Source organism: Sinohyriopsis cumingii, chromosome 17 (assembly GCF_028554795.1).
Source record: "Sinohyriopsis cumingii isolate HCF-2022 chromosome 17, ASM2855479v2, whole genome shotgun sequence".
In the NCBI taxonomy this organism is placed as follows: domain Eukaryota; kingdom Metazoa; phylum Mollusca; class Bivalvia; order Unionida; family Unionidae; genus Sinohyriopsis; species Sinohyriopsis cumingii.
The window spans coordinates 86,116,300-86,135,540 of record NC_142977.1 but is presented as its reverse complement, the minus strand read 5'-3'; the positions used below and the strand labels follow the sequence as shown (position 1 = coordinate 86,135,540).

Here is a 19,241-nt window from a genome sequence, read left to right as displayed (position 1 = left end):
TTAATGACTTCATGAATCTACAACACACTTTGCATAGACAACCATAGCTACAGCCATGCATAGTGTCTAGTCAAATTTTAAACGTTATGATCTACAATATACTTTGCATTAACAGCCATAGCTACAGCCATGCACAAGGTATAATCAAATTTTAAACTTTATAACTTTACCTGAAAATGATGTAGTTCAGTTCTTAAATGAACTGTGATACATGAAGAAGAAGACTGGGTGAAGTAAATTTTTAGTTCCTTTTTCATAATGCATGGGTTTTGGAATATGTTTGCATTGTTTAGTTATGTGTGATTATAGAACTTTGTCTTTCAATATTTTTATTATTATTTGTCCTTTATAACTCCTAGAAAACACTGGTAGTGGCTGGATCATTTTAAATCGTAGCAACAGAAAAACTAACTGTACTTATGTATCTGTGGGAGTCCATAGTATTTCTGAGTTACTGCTGCTTTTTATTTTTGAATTGATATCTTATCGGACTTTGTTTATGTTTAGTCAAATATAATCTGTAATGAGTAAAAATTAAATGCATGTAATGATACATGAACTGATTGACCTGTCCATTATAGAGGCTTTGATAATATAATTACATGTCCACTCTTTCATTTGTTCAAACAATTTAATTGTACAATGATGAAAAGTTAATAGAAAGCTTGGAGTATTGTTTATTATCATCAATCAACTTCTCACACTTTTATCCGGATCTAAATGAAGTGTTGCATTATAAGAGGGAAGTAACTCTAGTCCTTTTTTGTCCCCATAGTCAGTATATTTATCTCCCTTTTGATCCATTTGTCCTTGTATTCTTGTTCAAACTGCATACTTCGATTTTATTATAATAATAACTTAAGAGATGCATAACTCTTTATAATATATAATCTTTATTTACCATGGATGGACCAAGACCTAGGTAAAGTATTTAGCTTTCATGTCTGTATTGGTTGTGAAAATTCTCACTTGATTCAATATTTCTTCTTTCAGCTTCCAAACTTGAGCATTAAAATAATATCTAATTGAAATGGTAATTTTGATTTAAATTTTCTCTGCATGGATTGGATATTTTGGTAAAGGCTGTGGAAATTATTTAACTATAGCATTACTAAAAATGCAGGGTATGTCAGTTTTACTTGCAGCATTATGAATCATTCAAGTTTTTAGCCAGTTTTGCAATTTTGTAACAGTGTATGATGACTGGTACAGTTAGGGCTAACTTTGAAAAAAGCATGCAGAAAATGAAGAAATTCATCCATGTGTTAAATATTTCCGGCATGATACATGTACACATTATGTTTTAATGGTATAAGCTGTACATGTTTATACTTTACATTTTTTCTTCAAAATTATTCTTTTTAGCTTGAATAAATAAGATAACAATTAATTACATGTTATATACTAACAACAATTCCCTTTTCAGCATGATTTCCCTAAATTGGTATTCTTTAGTTTGACATTCTATGTAGGCTTGACTTGTACAGTGAAACAAGTATATAATGGATACTACGGACAATTGAGTTTTGTCCATTTTTGAACAGTTGTCCTTTACATATTAGTTAAAATCATCATAAACATAAGAGAAGGGATTCATAAATATTATCCTTTATGAGCAGGTGCCTATTACAAGAGAGTGTCCAATAAGGCAGGTTTTACTGTATAGGCTTATCTCGCTGATCTGATATATCATTGTCACTAAAAATGTTGGACAAAAGTGACAGATCAATGGAACAGTTATGTTAATTACTTTTAGAAAATCATTACCATGTATAGCTTTGTATGGAAGAGATTTAGGGAACGTGTAATCTGGATAAATAAGGCTAAACTCAGGTTTAATCCAATAAGGGCAGTCAAAGACAAATCAAACCTCTTTATAATTGGGTCAACAATTACTACATTTTAATGCCCCCAAAAGTACTCTGTATAAGGCAGTCCTAGTTTATAATGGTCCCAACTGTGCACTGTATAAGAAAGTCCTACATTATAATGGCCCCAGCTGTGCACTGTATAAGAAAGTCCTATTTTATAATGGCCCCAACTTTGTACTGTATAAGTAAGTCCTACTTTATAATGGCCCCAACTTTGCACTGTATAAGAAAGTCCTATTTTATAATAGCCCCAACTGTGGTCTCTGTAAAGAAGTCTTTCTTTATAATGGTCCCAACTGTGCACTGTATAAGAAAGTCCTACTTTATAATGGCCCCAGCTGTGCACTGTATAAGAAAGTCCTACTTTATAATAAACCCAACTGTGCTTTATATAAGGAAGTCTTGCTTTATAATGACCGCAACTGTGCTTTGTGTAAGGAAGTCCTACTTTATGATTGCCCCAACTGTGCTCTCTGTAAGGAAGTCTTTCTTTATAATGGTCATAACAGTCCACTCTATAAGGAAGTCCTACTTGATAATAGCCCCAACTGTGCACTGTATAAGAAAGTCCTACTTTATAATGACCCCAGCTGTGCTTTGTATAAGGAAGTCTTGCTTTATAATGACCCCAAATGTGCTTTGTGTAAGGAAGTCCTACTTTATGATTGCCCCAACTGTGCTCTCTGTAAGGAAGTCTTTCTTTATAATGGTCCCAACAGTCCACTCTGTAAGGAAGTCCTACTTTATATTAGCCCCAACTGTGGTCTCTGTAAGGAAGTTTTTCTTTATAATGGTCCCAACAGTCCCGTGTAAGAAAGTCCTACTTTATAATAACAACTGTGGTCTTTGTAAGAAAGTCTTACTTTGAAATGGTCCCAACAGTCCTCTGTGTAATAAAGTCCTACTTTATAATGTCCCCAACAGTCCTCTGGGTAGCGAAGTCCTGCTGTATTATGGTCCCAGCTATGCTGTAAATAAGGAAGTCCAACTTTATAATGGCCCCAGCTGTGCTCATTGTAATGGAAGGCCCACTTTATCTACGTTTATAGGAAGTCCAACTTTATAATGGCCCCAGTTGTGGTATCTGTAAGGAAGTCTTACTTTGTAATGGTCCTAACAGTCCTCTATGTAATAAAGTCCTACTTTATAATGTCCCCATCAGTCCTCTGGGTAGCGAAGTCCTGCTGTATTATGGTCCCAACTATGCTATAAATAAGGAAGTCCAACTTTATAATGGCCCCAGCTGTGCTCAGTGTAATGGAAGGCCCACTTTATTTATGTTTATAGGAAGTCCAACTTTATAATGGCCCCAGCTGTGCACAGGGTAATGGAAGGCCCATTTTATTTACGTTTATAGGAAGTCCAACTTTATAATGGCCCCAGCTGTGCTCACTGTAATGGAAGGCCCACTTTATTTACATTTATAGGAAATCCAACTTTATAATGGCCCCAGCTGTGCTCAGTGTAATGGAAGGCCCACTTTATTTACGTTTATAGTAAGTCCAACTTTATAATGGCCCCAGCTGTGCTCAATGTAATGGAAGGCCCACTTTATTTACGTTTATAGGAAGTCCAACTTTATAATGGCCCCAGCTGTGCTCAGTGTAATGGAAGTGAAAGGAATGACTTAGACAAAATGGCTTAGTTATAGATTAACTGCTCTCTGTTATAGGGTGTCATCAAGGAAGGTAAGATTCAGACCAAAACATTAAGAGGGTGGTGTTGGTTTTAAGGTTTTAACAAAACTCTATTAAGTTTTAATCTTTTTTTTTCATCTCACTTATTTCAGTGAAGAAAATCTGTTGTTTTTTTTTCTTCAAATTTGCAGCTCTGATTTCCTGAAAGAACTTTCAGAGAAACTATTTTCTTTCTTCAGTTCCTGTTCCATGTTTGTGAGCTTCACTAATTCAGTTGATGTACTAGGTCAGCTAATTGCTTTGATACAATTATGATACAGAACAAAATGCATAGTTTCAGTTGGTTAATGCTGTTTTAGAATTAGCATGTACATGTACAAGGAAATTATTATGTTGATAATATTTTTACTTAATTTAAATGTATATTTTTAATTTTATACTTTTGAAAGCTTCATTGAAAACATGATTTCTGTTTAATTCATAAACTAAAATTCTTCGTTTTATATTGGCCAAACTGTGGTGACTCCATCTTGGTTAGTTTCGGCATGATGTGCATGTAATTGACTTATTTCTCAACAACATAATAATTACACATACTAAATAAGACTCGTAACTGGATTGTATAAAAATGTATGAGGGAAGTCAGCATAATAAAGAGACTGTGCAAAATGTATTAAATGGAAGCCCTATTAATGAGACTGAACTATACAAAAATGTGTTTATGGAAGCCCTATTAATGAGACTGGACTATACAAAAATGTGTTTATGGAAGTCCTATTAATGAGACTGGAACATACAAAAATGTGTTACATGGAAGCATGAATAATGAGACTGGACTATACAGAAATGTGTTTATGGAAGCCCTGTTAATGAGACTGGACTATACAAAAATGTGTTACATGGAAGCGTGAATAATGAGACTGGACTATACAAAAATGTGTTTATGGAAGCCCTATTAATGAGACTGGAATATACAAAAATGTGTTACATGGAAGCGTGAATAATGAGACTGGACTATACAAAAATGTTTATGGAAGCCCTATTAATGAGACTGGACTATACAAAAATGTGTTTATGGAAGCCCTATTAATGAGACTGGAATATACAAAAGTGTGTTACATGGAAACGTGAATAATGAGACTGGACTATACAAAATTGTGTTACATGGAAGCGTGAATAATGAGACTGAACTATACAAAATTGTGTTACATGGAAGCATGAATAATGAGACTGGACTATACAAAATTGTGTTACATAGAAGCGTGAATAATGAGACTGGACTATACAAAGCTGTGTTACATGAATATGAAATATGCAGCACTGTGATACTTATCTAAATACATGAAATGACATTTATCTAAATACATGAAATGACATTTATCTAAATACATGAAATGACATTTATCTAAATACATGAAATGACATTTATCTAAATACATGAAAGGACACTTTGTCAGAATACATGAAGTGACATTTGTCTAAATACAGAAAATGACATTTAGTCAGAATACATGAAACGATGTTTGTCTAAATACAGGAAATTGCACTTGACTAAATACATTTCTGAATACATGAACTGACACTTGTCAAACTGTATGAAATGACACTTGTCTAACTACATGAAATGACACTTTCACCACCATTAGAACCAGGCAGTCTCGTCATGAAAAGAGCTTCAAAGGTCATAGGAAATTGGGGGTAAAATGGTTTGGCCATTACACTTTTTTGCTGTTACATAAAGATTATGTTTACTGTCAAGTATGACCAAATTTTTGCCTAGTAAGTGCTTTTATAATTTCTAAACACACTTGAAATAAAAAACATTAAGCATGATACATTTTCACTTCAGATGACTGCAGACCTATTGTAGGTGGACATAACATATGTCTCTCTGGAAAATAGTCTAGATTAGTCTGTTTCCAAAAACAAAGTACTAAATTTATGTAGCCTGACTGAAATGATTAATGCATTCATACATCTCCAATTTTAAAGCATGTTTGCCATGTTCATTGTATGATTTTATTAAAAAATTCATTATTGTAATAAAGTGTTCTTTTAGGCAAAACAAAACATTATGTGTGTTTCCATTTGCACTGGTTTTTAAATTTGGGTAGGCAGGTTGTATTTTAAATTTTTTTGAAATATATTTTTAATGTGATTTTTTTTTACCATGGGGGAAGAAAGTGCTAGGGTCAGCATTGAGAAACAGGGATGGTTGGCTGACCAGAAACAAACAAATTGTTTTGTCGCATTATCTTTACACTACCTGCTAGATTCTCATTTCTCAGATCATGATTTCATCTTAAATCATTAATTGAGAATGTTTGCAACTACATGTATTAACAATAACTGTATATAATAACTTGAATGCCATATTAACAACAATAATTGTAATAGTTTATAGTAACTAGAAATGTGTTCATGAAACACTAACTAGAAATGTGTTCATGCAACACATGTGCCCATCAGAGTACCTTTGATAGCCTAAATGCAAAATTTAAGGTATTCTGGACAGTCAGATGGACAGGTATAACATTATGAACCACAGGCACCATTGTGGTGGAGTATGCAAAAGGTGTTCCACTAAATAAGTAACAGGAAATTACAGCATTCTAAGTCTGTAGAGGATCAGCAATTCTTCAGTACAATGATGTTGCGACAGGTTAGTTATTATAGGGTAGAGGAACAGCAATCCCTTACTATAATGATGTTGCAATATACTAATTCCATATTAGATAGAGGAACATTGATCCCTCATTATATTGAAGTTGCAAAATGTTACTGTTATAGGGTAGAGGAACAGTAATTCCTTACTATAGTGATGTTGCAACATGCTAATTCACTAAGATAGAGGAACAGTAATCCCACATTATAATGATGTTGTAACATGTTAGAACTATAGGGTACAGTAACAGTAATCTTTACTATAATAATTTTATGGGCATCAATTAAAATGCTTCATGTAAGAAGTACGGTTGCTTTATATCTTGTACAGTCTTGCAAGTCCAACCACAAGGAACCATATCTGTGCTAATAGATCTTGGTTTATTCACTTTACTAGAAGTTTAAGTAGAACAAACAAATAGACCCAGATCTTCTAGTGCATTATACAACAGCAGATTTGAGTCCATATTGTTTGCTATTGGACAGATGGATTCTACTTATTAGTGACTAGATATGGCACTTAGAAAATTTCAATATTGAAACCGATTCTCCCTAAAGTGATCATTAAAACCCAGATTTATATGAGGAACTATGCTATACATAGGTGTTTTATAGTGATGAATTTAATTTAACTTAATTTAATTTGTCGAATTGCTGGGTGTAAAAGAAGGCCATGTGAGGTTTTGGTATGATAATCTTTATCTGTTGTATTTTGTCATCACATCTTTTCATCAACCACTCAGCAGAATTTGACCAAATTTGAAAGAAAGCATCCTGGCATGAAGATCTGTTAAATTTGATCAGATGACACCATATCTGCATTCAGATATGGCCACCATTACTAAAAATGACTGAATATGAGAGGAATCATTACCACAAAAGTCTTTCAGGTTTATTAAAAAAATACTAATCAAACATCAAATACAACCACCATAACCAAAAACTCAAAAACATTTATGGTAAACAACTTTTTCTCATAACCCACCCAAGAGAATTTTACCAAAATTGACAGAAAACATCCTGGCATGAAGGTCTTTAATATTTGTTTAACTCTTGCAGACCCACCATCAAATATAGCCACCATTAATGAAAAAAAAATTTTTCCCTTGAAATGACTTCTCAGAAACCACTGAACAGAATTTGACTAAATTTAACAGAAAGAATGCTATCTTAAAGGGCTTGGTACAGATGAACTCATGTCTGCCTTAAGATAGGGCTACTATTACTAAAACAGACAAAGCTTTATGTTACTTCAAAAAAGCCTCATTTGATAGGAGGCATTCTGGTAATATGGGCTTTCAGATTTATACAATTGATGCCAATTCACCAGCAAATATGGATGATGTTACTAAAAACAGAAAACCTTCAACAACAGCTAAAAACACCCCTTCAAATTGGATAGAATGTGTCCTAGCTTGAACTCCTTTCAGATTTATATGAATGATGCTGTTCTGCCATCCAATATGGCTGCCATTGGTAAAAGCAGAAGAACGTTTACAAACCTTTCTTTATAAGAACTACTGAAAGTAATTTCACTTAATTAGATTCAGAGTTCCTGGCCTATGGGCCTTTCAATACAGCACAAAAGATACTGCTGTGGCATCAGAAATGGAAAACACACATACATAAACTTGAAAACCTTGAGATAGTTATTTTTATAACATATGCAATCATTAGTCTTAAGTTTGTGCATTAGGACCAAGTTCTGAAGGGCTGTAAGAGAAATGGAGGTTATTGCATAGATTACTTAATATGCATTTTATGACAAGAAAAAGACCTTATTTATATTGACTAGGAAAGTAGATCAGATCACATTAAATGAACAGTACCTATGTGTTTTGGGTTTTCTTTTCCCTCAGTACTTTCAAAATGTATATCAATATGGAGTCACAAACTCACATGTCACCTACCAAAGTAAAACATATCAATTTGTGTGTCAGTATGCAGTCACAAATTAACATGACAACTACCCAAATAAACCATATCAATTTGTATATGAATATGCAATAAAAATTTTACATGCCAACTACTAGGTGAACCATATCAATCCCACTTGGGTCTCTTGTTTAAATTTATTTCTCTCCTGAGGATCAGGATGCCAAATTTGAAAAAGAAAATATGGAATGTATTTTAAAACTACAGTTTAATAATTTCAATATTGTAACAATTTGTATTTGATAATATGTCCACGTTATTACTTCACCATTGTTTTAGCCAAGAATCTGTTACTTTTGTGATATTAACAGTTGAAACTTGCTTTAATTTTTGGCAATGAAAGATCATAAAACATCGTAACTTTTTTTAAAAGAACTTCTTTTGAAATAGGCGATAGGTTGTTTCTTCTTTTTATATCGATTCAGTTTGGAATTTTGAGCAGTGAAGTTAATTAAAAAATTATAAAAATTAGTCAAGTATTAAAATCTGTAAGTTTTCATAAAAGATGTTTTTTTTTTCAGACACAATTCGGGACTTGGAGTCTCCAGGAATAATCCGGCGCTTGTCTTTACTACTTCATTCATCCTTTAAACATTCAGCAAGGATGCGATCATGGTCTCGCCGCAACTCTGATGGAGCTTCCAGCACATCATCCCTGAAAATATCTCGCAACAGTGCTTCATGTTCTAGTCCCACCCAAACTCATACTCTTCTCCGACGTGCTACCTCAAAAACAGCAAAGGGAAGCTCAATTATAAAAAAAGATGGCTCTCTAATTATAACCAAGAATGGGAAAATTATTTCAGTTCGCCAGGATATCCCTTTGAGAAAGCAGCAGTCTACATTTGATTTTGGGTCAACTGTTGCTGTCAGTAGCACAAGAAAAAATGGTGTCTCAAAAAGTTTATCAGACATAAACGAATGTATTCAGAAAAATGGTACAGAATTAGTTCCCTTGTTAAATAGACCTGAACGGCAAAACAAGGCAAGTTCCAATCAATGTAATTCTGTATCAGATCAGTCTGAACTATCATTCACCGATTCACCACAGGTAGGAAAGTCACGCTATCCAAAAATGTGGCATCACACTTCACTTACTAAAATAGATAGCATTGACACTGATGCTGATCAGCGGAAAAAAGAGACATCTTGTCAAAATAGACTGCCTTGTGGTGAAAGCATTTCAGTAAATATTGAGACTGATGCAGGTGAAACAATTGAGCAACATTCTGATAAAAATATGGTAAATTTATTGGAAACTTATAATAAAACTAGAATGGATGTGAAACTTTTGTCACAGGCAAGTAATAAAAGTGATAATTCAGCAGTGAGTGGGGATAGTCGAACCTTTGATGATGTTTTTCAAGATGATGGCAGAGAAGAACAGATCCTGATCACATTTAGTCCAGATAAATCCATTTTGGAAGAAATGCCTCTTGAACCTAGTCCCAGACATAAGCTGGCAAAAAGTGATTTATTTCTTGATGTAGAGTCAGAACAAAAAATGAAGAATAATAGTGTCAAAAGTACAAAAAGTTCAGATGTAATATTTACCATTCCTTTGCTTAGAGGTCCTTCAATGGAACATTTGGATGCTCTCTTTCCAATTCCTAGATCGTCCAGTGATGCATCCAGTTTAAATCCACACTTTCAAAATTCTCCATTGTACAAACGTAGATGGTTATCCAGAAGAGGAATTACTGATCCAGAAAAGCCACAACAAAACAAGTAGAGAAAGAATGCACTGTGAATTAGCTCATTTTTATTGGTATCAGTTTTTTGTGGCTTTGGAAAAATGAAAGTGCTTAAAGTCTTGGTTTTAGCAACTGTGAAATCATGAAAATTAGTAGCCCAACCATGAAAATTAGTAGCCCATCCATGAAAATCAATAGACCATCCATGAAAATTACTATTCCAAGAAAATAATTACTTTACAGTACAATTTAGTATTCATCTATTCATCAGGTGAACCCCTCAATAACATGTAACTGAACTAGAAGTTTGCCCAGCTTCAAGAAATAACTTTGGGGGAAAAGAATATATGAATACAATTCTTTTGGATTTTCTCTTTTTTTAATTTGTTCTTATATAAAAATGAAAATAAAGTCTTCAGTGATGCATCTTCATATGAATCTCAACACTGAGGATTCAAACACCAAAATAATAGTTCTGTCAAAAACCTCTACAAAACTTGACTGAATTGTCTAAATACAGTAAAATTTGGATAAATTGTGCATATCTGAAAAGAAGCATCTACAGAAAATAAGCACACATGAGTTTTCCATTATTTTCGTTTCAAAATAAAAGTGTGCATTTTAAGTAAATGTCTTAGATGATTGTTTAGTTTCAGATTAAGAGATTCCGCTTTGTAGCAATTTCCAGTATGGCCTTTTATCACCAGTATAGAGGCATGGGGTATGTAGGTATATTCATTTCCATTTATAGATCCATACATGCTGCACACAATCACATTAGCAAATCTAGTCTCACGATTTTTTTTATGGAATGCTGTGAAACTTGGTAAATGTTCTGGTCATCATATGAATGTGTACATATTGACCAATCACTGCAATTATTAATAGGGTCATAACCCTTTGGCCTTGCAGATGAGTACAGAGTATAACGCAATCTTGTGAATGTACCTTAAGTTTCTCAAATTGTATTGGATCATAGTGAAACATGGGAAATATTAGGATCATCCTCTGAAGATACAAAATATATAAATTACTGTTTTCCTGCTGTTTGAGTATTTGCCATTTATATCTCTGCTGGTCATAGACCAATTGAGTTTATGGAATGGTCTATTGTCCTTTGTCTGTTGACTGTCTTTCTTGCTGGCATCTGTTAGCACAAGATATTTATTGATTCTCCTCTTTACCTACTAGGAGGATTGCCAGGAAGCTTCACACGCTTAGTAATGTAAAGGAAGACATGACTTGAACTTGAACTCCTGAAAATGCATTTCAGCCAGTAGAATCCTTTGAGGGACTTTTGTTACTTGGGACAGCATACTTGTGAACACACAACCAAGTCTTGTAATTTTCAATGGATTGACAAGAAACTTTGTAAATCACTTTGATATTGCACATTTTATGGTTCACTTAGAAACTTTGTACATATTGTGGTCAGTATGAAGATCACAAAAAAAATTATGCTCTCGTGATTTTACAAATTATTACCCATTTTGACTTCGAGCTGGATGCAGTATATGATATAATTGAGTGAATGCAATGATTCTAAGTATTTTGTTTTTTTTTCTGTGAAACTTTACAGGTATATATTATGGTCATCAGAAGAACAATCACTGTATTTGCACTAGTTGGGCACCCCAGACTGGCCAAGTGGTCTGAGGCACCTGCCTTTACCAGTCACTGCCATCTCGCCTCTGTCTCGGGGTTGGCCAGTGTCAGTTTGTGAGGAAGCTTGCCAGTGGCTTCCTGTGGGATAGTGGTTCTTACTTGGGTTCTTCCTCCACCAGCTACACTGGCTACCATGTGTAGCCTGTTGTGTGTTGAAGAGTGGTGTTAAACCAACTTCAACTACAAAATTTACACTCATTTCAATAGAGTTGTACCCATTTCTGACCAGTACATGAGGAAGTAGTGGCGGGATTTGGGAGATGCTCACCATGTCACTCTTGCTAGTTGCTAGTTGTTTCATTATTACATCCCCATTAATAACATCTTGTTTAGTCTGCTTAACTGTTGTAAATATCACAACTTAGGAAATAGTATGCAAATCAATGGATAATAACCCAAATAAATTGTAAGTTCTTATATTTTCTTTGAAGCAGAAATCCTGCATCCCTGATTTAAGTTTGTCTTTGGGATCTCCATTCAGAACTCCAGGGAGTTCCATGGCCTCAACTATAGAAATAATTCTCCTTTTTTTAAAAACAGAGTTGGAAGGTCCCCATACATTTTTTACTTTGTGAAAAATGAACCACATAATATACTTCCCTTAAAAAACCTAATGTATTAACCTTAACAATTGAGAACCCTGTATTTATTAACTTAATAAAAAACTATTCAAAATTCACTCTTTGCACACATCCCAACCCCAATGGAAAAAAGCTTTATAAAGTGAGCAAATACTGATCAAAGTCTGCCTTTATCTTGTCCATATTTGCTATATAATGAGTACATATTTTCAAACCTGTACAGAGTTCTTATGTCACAAACTGAGCAAGTCAACCATCCTACTGTTGCAAATTCAGCCGTAAACCAGTCATGTGTATATTCTTATATACATTGGAATCTTTAAAGATGATTGAAGGCTTCAAAAAGCATGGTTCATTCATTCTGTTACTGGCAATATTTTCCCTTTATTCATGTATAATGTACATGATATAATCCTGCACATTTTTTAATTTCTGTGGCACAGTCAATTATGAAATGAATTCATTTATTTTCATGGGTAACAATTTTCATTGTTTTTCCAAACCATTTTTGTCAGTAATAAATTCATGGATTGGGGCAGGATTGCTATTTCTTTTTCTTTAACAGAACAATAATTCATTGGTTGGTCATTATATTTGTTGTTTGTAGCAGCCATCAAATGCAAAAATTTGTACCCCACAAAAATAGTGAATATACATCATATCCATGTTACACATGACCTGTGTGATTGATACCCATCCAGAAATAAACTCACTCAGGCATGAAAATTTCTCATTAAGTCTTTTTTTAAAAATGTTATGACTATCTGGCATAGTATACAAAAAATGTTATGACTATCTGGCATAGTATACAAAAAATGCTTCTTATTCATCCTAAAATTAACTATATACTTTAAAATTATAACTATAACCAAAATTCAACTTCATAAACACTCTTAAGGCATGAAGTAATGCAATGTGACTTTAACTACAGGACAAAATAAATAAAGTTGGGTGTTTATCTTTTGGGCTGTGTTTTAAATATTAGAGATTCATCACCTATTGGAATGTGTTATAAATATTCAAGATTTACCAGTATTACTTATAAGGTTCTGGATTTTATTATCTTTAAAATTCTCATTCTGATGTCATTAAAAATCAAACTAAAACAAATACCCACTACCTAGTGTCACATCTCAAGCAGATCTAGATGACATTTTTCCATTCTAAACTGTCAGTTCCCCATACATGTATTTCTTAATTGTTAGTGGGAAGAGATACATAATATGTCCACTTGGCAGTTCAGCCAAGTTACAACACTGCATGCCACATAAAATGTCCCCATTGCAGTTCAACCAAGTTGCAACACTGCATGCCACATAAAATGTCCCCATATCAGTTCAACCAAGTTACAACACTGTATGTCACATAAAATGTCCCCATGGCAGGTCAACCAAGGTACAACACTGCATGCCACCTGCTTAAATGTTTTGTGTGCAGATCCCAGTACATGTGTATCTTGATAATTATTAGAGGAAAAACTTACATAAAATGTCCTGTTAATAGCTCAACCAAGGTAACACACTGTTTGCCATATTAATTGTCCCCTTGACAGCTCAATCAAGATACACTGCTGCATACCACACTGCATGCTATATAAATTGTTCCCTTGACAGCTCAATGAAGATACACTGCTGCATACCACACTGCATGCTACATAAATTGTCCCGTTGACTGCTCAACCAAGATACACTGCTTGCAGAGCTTGAGTCAGTTTGATGGTGTACTCTATCCTTTTTAAAGTAGCTAAGTTGATATATGTATTTTCTTTAAATTGTCTTTGAAACAAATGCTTCCTGACTTAAAATCGAAGGACACTCACAGTTGAGTAAACATTATCTTAATTTAGACCATCATCTAAAGAAATACCCAATGAGTGTTGCATGAAAAATTAAGCGGTTAATAAACCTCCATTGTCAACAAATAAGCAATTTAAGCAGTCAGCTCTGATGGGTAAAGATGGTTGAATGCATTTCTTGGTAGTTTAACAAATTATTGGTTATATCATGTTAAGGAAATGGTGCTAAGTATCTTTCCCAGGAACGCACCAAGGCATCCAGCTCATGCTAGGCAGGGTAGTTATCCAAAGTAACCAGGCTGTGCTAGCCAGGATGGTATCCAAAGCAGTGAGCCTGTGCTAGACAGGGTGGATATCCAAAGTAACCAGCCTGTGCTAGCCAGGATGATATCCAAAGCAAAGAGCCTGTGCTAGACAGGGTGGATATCCAAAGCAACCAGCCTGTGTCAGCCAGGATGGTATCCAAAGCAACCAGCCTATGCTAGTCAGGGTGGTATCCAAAGTAACCAGCCTGTGCTAGACAGGGTGGATATCCAAAGTGACCAGCCTGTATCAGCTAAAGTGAGTATCCAAGGCAACCAGACTGTGTTAGCCTGGGTTGGCATTTAATCTGCAACCATTGGATTACAGTTATATTTTTCACCAAATTTAATTTTCTCACAAGTTGCAAATTAGGTGACTGGCAGAAGAAATGGAACATATGATTATGCAAGAATGGCATGCAGCCCTAAATTTGCTGACTTGCTGATAATTGCTACATACCCCATGGTATTTTTTTATAGTTTGGTTTACAGATATCACATTAATCGTCATACCATTACATTCTTATATATATTTATTGTTGTTGTAATACTTAAGCATTTATTTATCAAGGATCTCGACAATCTATCACCCTTTATTATCTTCCAACTCTCATTTACTTCCATCCAATTGTTTTACAGGTAATGTGTTCTGCAAGTTGCAAAACACTTCATTGCTGTCTCAAGTGGGATAATGCTTATTGTCTGAGGAAAAAAGTTCATCACATAAAACAGTTGTACATGTACAGTTCTGGCTTGTTACAATCATATATTTAAATATGATTTTTATTCTTACAGTATTTTTTGTTGTTTTTTAAGCTTTGCTACTCTGTTGATCAGAGGTGATGCCAATCTTTATTAGCTTAATATTCTTAACCAGAGCTTTAATTGTTGAGGTTTTCTTTTCATGTGTGAGATGTACAGATATACTGTTTATACTTTTGAAGTCAAGTATCTTGCAAGAAAAGAATATGAAAATTGCCCCTTAAACCCGTCCTCCCCCGATTTCTGATATTCATGTGTGTGTGGCATTGTTTCTATGCTGACTCCACAAAACATGCACAAATTTGTTGTCATCTCATGTAAATACAATGTTTTTAGTTGTGAGACATATGGACATAGAATGTTTTAATTGTTAAATGCCTCTCTGCTCTTTTCCTTTTCATGTCTAAATCACACACATAAACACTTTACATAGGATTCAGAATTTTACCCAAATATGTCTACATCACAAACATAAATACATCAGATAGGATTCATATTTTTACCCAAACATGTCTACATCACAAACATAAACACATTACATAGGATTCAGGTTTTTACCCAAACATGTCTACATCAGAAACATAAACACATTACATAGGATTCAGGTTTTTACCCAAACATGTCTACATCAGAAACATAAACACATTACATAGGATTGAGATTTTTACCCAAACATTTATGCGACAGCCAGGTATTTATGAAGTTTAATGTAAAACATTCAAAGAAGGTATAACTAGCTGTTACAGAAATAAAAAAAAATTCAAGTGGTTTGCTGCGGCATGTCGGGCTAAGGGAGCGCTGTCAGAGAATGCGGGTTCTGATGTGATATATCAAATTATTAAATTTACCAGAAATGTGTTATTTCAGTTCCAGATTTGCTCATGCATTTATATTAGTATATTTTTTTATGATTCACTAAATATCCTCTCAGACTAATCCTTTAATATATTAATAATCCATCTATAAATCAATACTGTAGAATTTCAATCAACAACACTTTACTACGTATAGTTCTACTGGTCATAGCATAGACCAGTAGAGCTTATAGGATGGCCACTGTCTGAAGTCTTTCCAGCCATTAGTACAGGTTATTGTTACTCCTAATTTAAAACTACTTTGAGGATTGCCATGACACATTTATTCATCCCAAGTCTAAATGAAAAGGTCCTGTATGGCAACCACAGCAACCATCTTGAAAATCTTAGTGTCACTATGCCTCCTGAATGGATATTAATATCAAAATTGTGTTGATAGTAAACAACTTCCTGTCATGTCTAGTTGGTCCAAAAAGAAAATTGTGCTGATCTGACATCCAGTATTATTGCTCCTCCTCCTGAATGGAAAGTCTTATTGACACAGGGTTATCACCAGTAGACTTCTTGTGAAATAAGGTTGGTCCTAAAAAGAGTCTATAGTTCTGCTCAGAAATCCAATAGTGGCAACGTTGAAAAAACTGTTATTACTGACCCTTCTGATATGATGGACATATCAACATGGAACTTTGAGTTACAGACTTTTATGGTGTCAGCTTGATTCTAAATGAAAGTGGTGCCAAATGATATCACGTAAGGCCACCATGGCAGCCATCAGGAAAAAAATCTTGATATCTATACTCCTGCTAACTAGAAAGTCATAATGGAATAGGGTTTTCACAGTAAGACCTCATCATGTCTATTTGGTCTTCTACCGACTTGGAACTCTTGTTAATCATACTCCAACTGAATGGAAAGCTGAATCAGCATGGAGTTTTCACTGTAACATTTGCTATGGTGTCTAGTTGGTCCAAAGATCCTAGAATCATTATACATGCCAGAGGTATTGGGGCAATAAAAGTTTATTGTGTTGCATACTGTGACCAAAAGGACATCTGTCATAGGATAACTCAAAGATCATTATATCAGATTGTTTTTAATATGTTTAATAATTCAGTTGTCAAATAAATTGTCAAACAAGGACCTAATAAAGTAAAATTAAAAGGTCATTTCAATTAGGTTACAGATTGTTTTGTTACCAGAAATCAATAAAACTGTCAGTGACTAAACATATTCTGAAGTTGACAACTAAGCATATTCTAAAGTTGTTGACTAAGCATATTCTAAAGTTGACAACTAAGCATATTCTAAAGTTGACTAGGTCTGATTTACACATTATTTTTTGTTTGAGATGTCACCATTTAAGCTTGTTTTGTCAATATGTTTTCCTAACATTTTGAAAACTGTATAGCCACAAAGCACAAGCTAAATTAGGCAGTGAAAGCTTGTCTCTTGAAATTTGTGAAAAATCCTACAATTGCCCCAGGGCCTTTACTACACATCAGTCCCAAACACAATGTTTCTTAACTGTGTAATGTCAGTACATCATACCTTCAGAACAAATGTTGTAAACCTTGGCCTAAATTGAAAATAAAAGATAATAGCAAACAGCTAATATCAGCCTCCAAAACTTATTTGGGACCTGATAAAATAAAACTTACCAAACTTTTCCAGAAATTTATAGCAATTAGGTATTACTTATTTTCAAGATTGTAAGTTTGCTTGTTCTCAAGTAGTGATTAATTGTTAAAAGGTAAAGGTGGAGTAAAATGGTTTTGCTGGGTGAAATTCAACAGCCTTGTGTTTTGACAGGAAATAAATATATGTATTTTCTTTCTTTATAACAATTTGCTGTGTCTCCTTTGAATGCTTTTATGTTAGATTTGAGGCAGGCAGGGGCCATTAGAATTATATATATATATATATATATATATATATATATATATATATATATATATATATATATATATATATATATATATTAGTATTTGTGAATGACTGTTGTACATTTTAATAATGGAAAGGCTATCATTAATATTGGGTGACTACTGTACATTGTAATGTAATATGGAGAGGCTGTTGTTAATAGTGACCACATTACATTGTTGTGCTGGAACCATAAGACATATAATTCTGGTCTTTCAGGACTACTTCAAGTTGATACTTCATAGTTTTGTGCACTGTTTAAATGTCGTAAAATGTTTAGAATATTTTAGTGTTATTGTTTCAAAAAGAGTGATGAATTGCTACCTTTAATTGTTAATGGAATCTACTTTTTCTGAAAAACCCTGAACTTGTTTGTGGTTTGATAAGTGTTTGACTACAGCAGCTAGATACCTAGCACATTCCATCCTGCATACCATATGAAACACTATAATAGTTCAAATGAACTGAAATGAAAATTCTGTAATTCTATGAGAGTAAGTCATATTTAGGTCAGTAATATATTAGGGCAATATCTTATCACTGTTTACTTACAAAAATAAAGCAGTAAACATTACTTGTTTCTCACAGATCCAGCAAATGTATGCTTATTTTTGCATTATTGTATGCTAAAGATATAGCATTTTTTTATGAATGCTTACATTTATTCTTTATGATAAGACTTTATCAGCAAACCTGTTAGGAAAACAAATAAAATTAAGAAATTAAAATGGAGTTTCATTCTGCTTATTTACCCCAGTTATCATCCAGATTATGTGTCACTTTCTTCTCTCTCTCATGGTAGATCCAGGTGGCTGAGTGGCCTAAGGTGCTTGCCTTTGCAGATTGCAAACATGTAACTTCTATGTCAGAAAACTTGCCAGTAGCTTCCCATAGGTCAGTGGGTTTTCCAGGGATTTTTCAGATTCTTCCTACACCAGATATACTGATCACCATGTACAGCCCTTCATGTGCTGAAAAATGGTGCTAATCCCAAATCAAGAACTCACTCTCATGCTGTACCCTATTTATGTTTGGATGGGAAATTTGTTAATTATTTTATCCTCTTCCAAAACGTATGTTCAAGAGAAAGATACTCTGCCTATCCCCAAGCAGACAAAAAAAATACTAAACTTGCTGCTTCTTTTCCATGAATAGATGATACAGTAAACTCGGTAACAAAAGTGCATAGTTTATAATATATTGAATGAAACTATGCTTACACTATTCTTATTTATTCCCTCTTGCATGTACTTCATCAAATTGGACTTGAAATGTTTATTAGAAAAGCTTTCATAAAGAAGAAAGTTTATGACCAAACAAAGAAGATTGGCACATTGAATGACCTCTTCAACCTAGGTCTAAGGATCGGCCCAAGTTTATATCAAATTTTTAAGAAAGATATAAATTTCTGAGTTAATGTAGGAACCACCCTTTCTGAAAACTATCCAACAGATATGGGTGTTGCTTAGAGCATCGTATTGTCAGTCACGATTGAAAACATTAAACTTTACAACATAATCCTGGAACTGACTGTTCATGATATGACAATATTAGTTCTATCAGGTGCATACTCTATTTACACTTGCCTGTAACTTCA

The 19,241-nt window shown here is 33.9% G+C and overlaps 1 protein-coding gene across 4 annotated transcripts in view; it reads left to right on the top strand.

The window, feature by feature from the left end:
* The window catches only part of LOC149779368 (uncharacterized), a 238,271-nt gene extending 219,899 nt beyond the window's left edge, over positions 1–18,372 (top strand). For all 4 annotated transcript variants that reach the window (XM_089939995.1, XM_089939997.1, XM_089939994.1 and 1 more), the window contains one exon: positions 8,629–18,372. In XM_089939995.1, coding sequence (XP_089796121.1) covers positions 8,629–9,839 — 1,211 coding nt within the window. In that variant the 3' untranslated portion in view covers positions 9,840–18,372. The remainder of the gene's footprint in view (positions 1–8,628) is intronic.
* Positions 18,373–19,241: the final 869 nt, after the last annotated feature.